At 50.3% G+C, this 3,029-nt stretch overlaps 1 protein-coding gene across 1 annotated transcript; it reads right to left on the bottom strand.

Annotated features, from left to right (window-relative positions):
- Window positions 1–384: 384 nt before the first annotated feature.
- LOC123064835 (factor of DNA methylation 5) lies at window positions 385–2,613 on the bottom strand. The gene is made up of 3 exons (XM_044488236.1): window positions 1,377–2,613; window positions 1,013–1,228; window positions 385–875 (listed from the first exon to the last, which is right to left on the bottom strand). Exons 1-3 carry the CDS (start codon window positions 2,457–2,459, stop codon window positions 645–647), a joined length of 1,530 nt encoding a protein of 509 aa, XP_044344171.1. The 5' UTR covers window positions 2,460–2,613; the 3' UTR covers window positions 385–644.
- Between the last annotated feature and the right edge of the window lie 416 nt (window positions 2,614–3,029).

Consider the following 3,029-nt stretch of genomic DNA (forward strand, 5'->3'; position numbering starts at 1 on the left):
CTAATGTATATTTTTTATTGGAAGATACAATGATATGGCCTTGGTGCGCGGCGCCCCTGTTGCGACACCCCAGACATAGGCGAGCTCGGGCGCGAGAGCTGCCATGCCAGACATGACCGCGACGGCGGACCACGTGTCTCTGGGTGAACAGGATTTAGCAGGAGCAGAACAGAGCAAAGCGGCACTCGGATTGTCAAGTTTGAGCTACTCTGCTAACTCCAATCTCGTGCAGTTTCCAATACCCACATATTGGACATTCCATGATGCAGTTATAACCTCCAAATACTCAGTAACACAGTAGAGATTAGTACTAGCATCCATGCCAGGGCTACACACCAACACTCAGACAAGGGGGGCATACACATTCTGACGATAGAGGAAACCTAATTGAACATTCTGAGATTAGCACTAGCATCCATGCCAGGGCTACATACAAAATACATTCTGAGATTAGTGCTAGCATCCATCATGCCAAAGGACACACATCCAACAGGAGCATCGCCTAGCTAAATTGTACAGCTAGCGAAAGGCGATCATGGGCATTAATTAAGAACCACTGAACCACTACAAACCTCTAACTAATCCACCAGCACTACGACTACATTAGAGTTAAGTTCAACAAGCACGTACAAGGGGCTCATCGCTCATCGGCGCGTCCTCTTGCGTGACTGCAGCTGTTTCAGGAGGACCTGGATGGCTTCCTCCAGTGTTGCTTTCCGGTCATCCTTACGGTTCCACAGCTCCGGTGTGGCGTAGCGTCCGCTGGGGTTGTACTCGTTCATCTCAAGCAGCCCCTTTGTCACCAAGCTGTAGATTTCCTCACCATGCTCCTCTTTTAAGCTGCGTAGCTTGTCATCGTCCTCTGAGAGAATTTGCTGACAAAGAAGGAAATGTTTGTCAAAACAGATGTTTTTTAAGTTTTGTGTTATAGAATGCTACTTGTAGTAATCTCTGCGAAATTGATGACTCAAGAAGTAGCTAATACAGTAGCTAGAAGACCGAGAACACATACCGTCTCTTGACCATCAACCATGACTACCCTAAAAGGATGCCAGCCCGGGTTTGCGATTTCAGCTTGCCATTTTGAACAAAGAATAGCAGAGTTCACTTGTGCATCTTCTTGTGGCACATTTTTGCTGCAAGAAGCATTCGCAAATGCTTTCAGATCCAGCTCACCCATCCATTTGATGCCTATATGTTCCTGCACATTTGTAAACTTCGGCAGTTCCTGCAAAACATATTACCGATCGATGTCAACGAGAACTAGTGATATATATGCTGCGAAACTATAAAAAGGGAACATTCTTGCTAAATGAATCAAAGCCGACTTAGACCTAGCCACGCCCAAAAAAAGAAGGTATCAGCTGCTCACTTACATCTATCAGAATTTTCCGAGCACGTTGCAACTCGCCATTGCTTTGTCGTTCCTTGGTAACCAGCGTATGGACGAGTGACTGCATCTCCTGCATGTCACCATCTTGCTCGCCAGCTCTAGTGTCATGCTGCTTGGATGTGGCTTCAATCATCTTGGATGCCGCATCTATCATCACCTTGGATGCCGCATCGATCTTCTCTAACGCCCCATCTATCATCACCTTGGATGCTGCCTTCATCTTCTCTAGCGCCGCATCGATCTTCTCTAACGCCCCATCTATCATCACCTTGGATGTTGCATTCATCTTCTCTAGCCCCACATCAATCTTCTCGGAACTCGCTTGGGAGCCAACCTTTTGGCTCTCATTGACCGGAAGTCGGATTTTTAGCCTTTTTTTCTGGGGGCACAATGCAGCTGGCTGGGGTGGTGCATTTACCAGTGGCGGCTCTGGTGGCAGCTGGAAGAGGTTTTGGCTCTGCACCCAGATGAGCCTCTGCAGGTACGCACCGTAGTAGCATGCCGTGCTGGTCCTATTATTGTCAATCAGTTGTTGCATCTCCTCCTGCACTCGTTCCCAGATAAGTTTTGCCCAGTCAATGCAATGCGCCCGAAGATCCTTCAAATTCCTCAATGCATCATCCACCGTCCGCGGCAGCCTGCGCTTCCTGTCGGTGGAAGACTCTATTGGCCCCAGGATGTAAACCTTCATGAACTCTTCGGCGGCGGAGGTCACGACGGCGCTGGCAGGATAAGGGTAAGTGAACAGAGGTTTTCCTGGGAGGCGGAGCGCCTGGGCGAATGAATCGATGGAGACCTCGATTTTTTGGCCACGGACGGAGCTCCATCCGGGATTCGGGGACGGCTTGTAGTTGGCGATGAGCTCGGCGACGAGGTCCGGGCGCGGGGCGCCGGAGGAGGACAGGTCGAGGCGGACGAAGTCGAGGAGGCCGAGGGCGCGGGCGCGGAGGCCTTCGTCGTGGGCGGCGGACGGGGCCACGGGCGGGTCAAGGAGGCCGAGGTTGGCGCGGATCCGGCGGAGGCGCTCCTCACCGCTCTCGTGGTGGATTGATTTCGGGGTTTCCATGGAGGAGGTTGTGAGCAAGGTGGAGGGGATTAGTGTGCGCCGCCGCCGTGACGGGGGAGGAGAGGGGGCTAGTCCACCATACTCGAGTGCTCTGTTTTCCTGTGCCCGCTTTGCCTTTGGTGGTGTTGGGCGGTGCCGAGGCCAGGCTCGCGACTCGTGGAGGGAGTACTCTGTGGTCTACTGTTTTTACTTGTTGCGGGTGAGACGCTTGGAGCCGTGGACGTTCATGTGTCGAGCCGTGGAGCTGAGCGTGTACACGAACATCCGAACTTGTAGCATTTTAGGCGACGTCTATGACCTCGGGCTGCCTATTGTGTTCTTCCAAAATCGACTAATCCATTTTGTTGAGTATCTTGATTATATTTAGAAAACATACAATACAATAGACTAGGATTTATTCTAGTTTTGTCTTGTACATCAAGTGATCATGTATTTCTATATACACCACAAGGCTCAAGCAATAAATATCAATTTCATCAATTCCCTCTCTATTCTTCTACTCCCTCGTACCGGTGCATTAGGCACGTTAAGAAAATCAAATAATCACAAAACATCTAGGCGTGATGTATA

This window comes from Triticum aestivum, chromosome 3B (genome assembly GCF_018294505.1).
Source record: "Triticum aestivum cultivar Chinese Spring chromosome 3B, IWGSC CS RefSeq v2.1, whole genome shotgun sequence".
NCBI lineage: Eukaryota > Viridiplantae > Streptophyta > Magnoliopsida > Poales > Poaceae > Triticum > Triticum aestivum.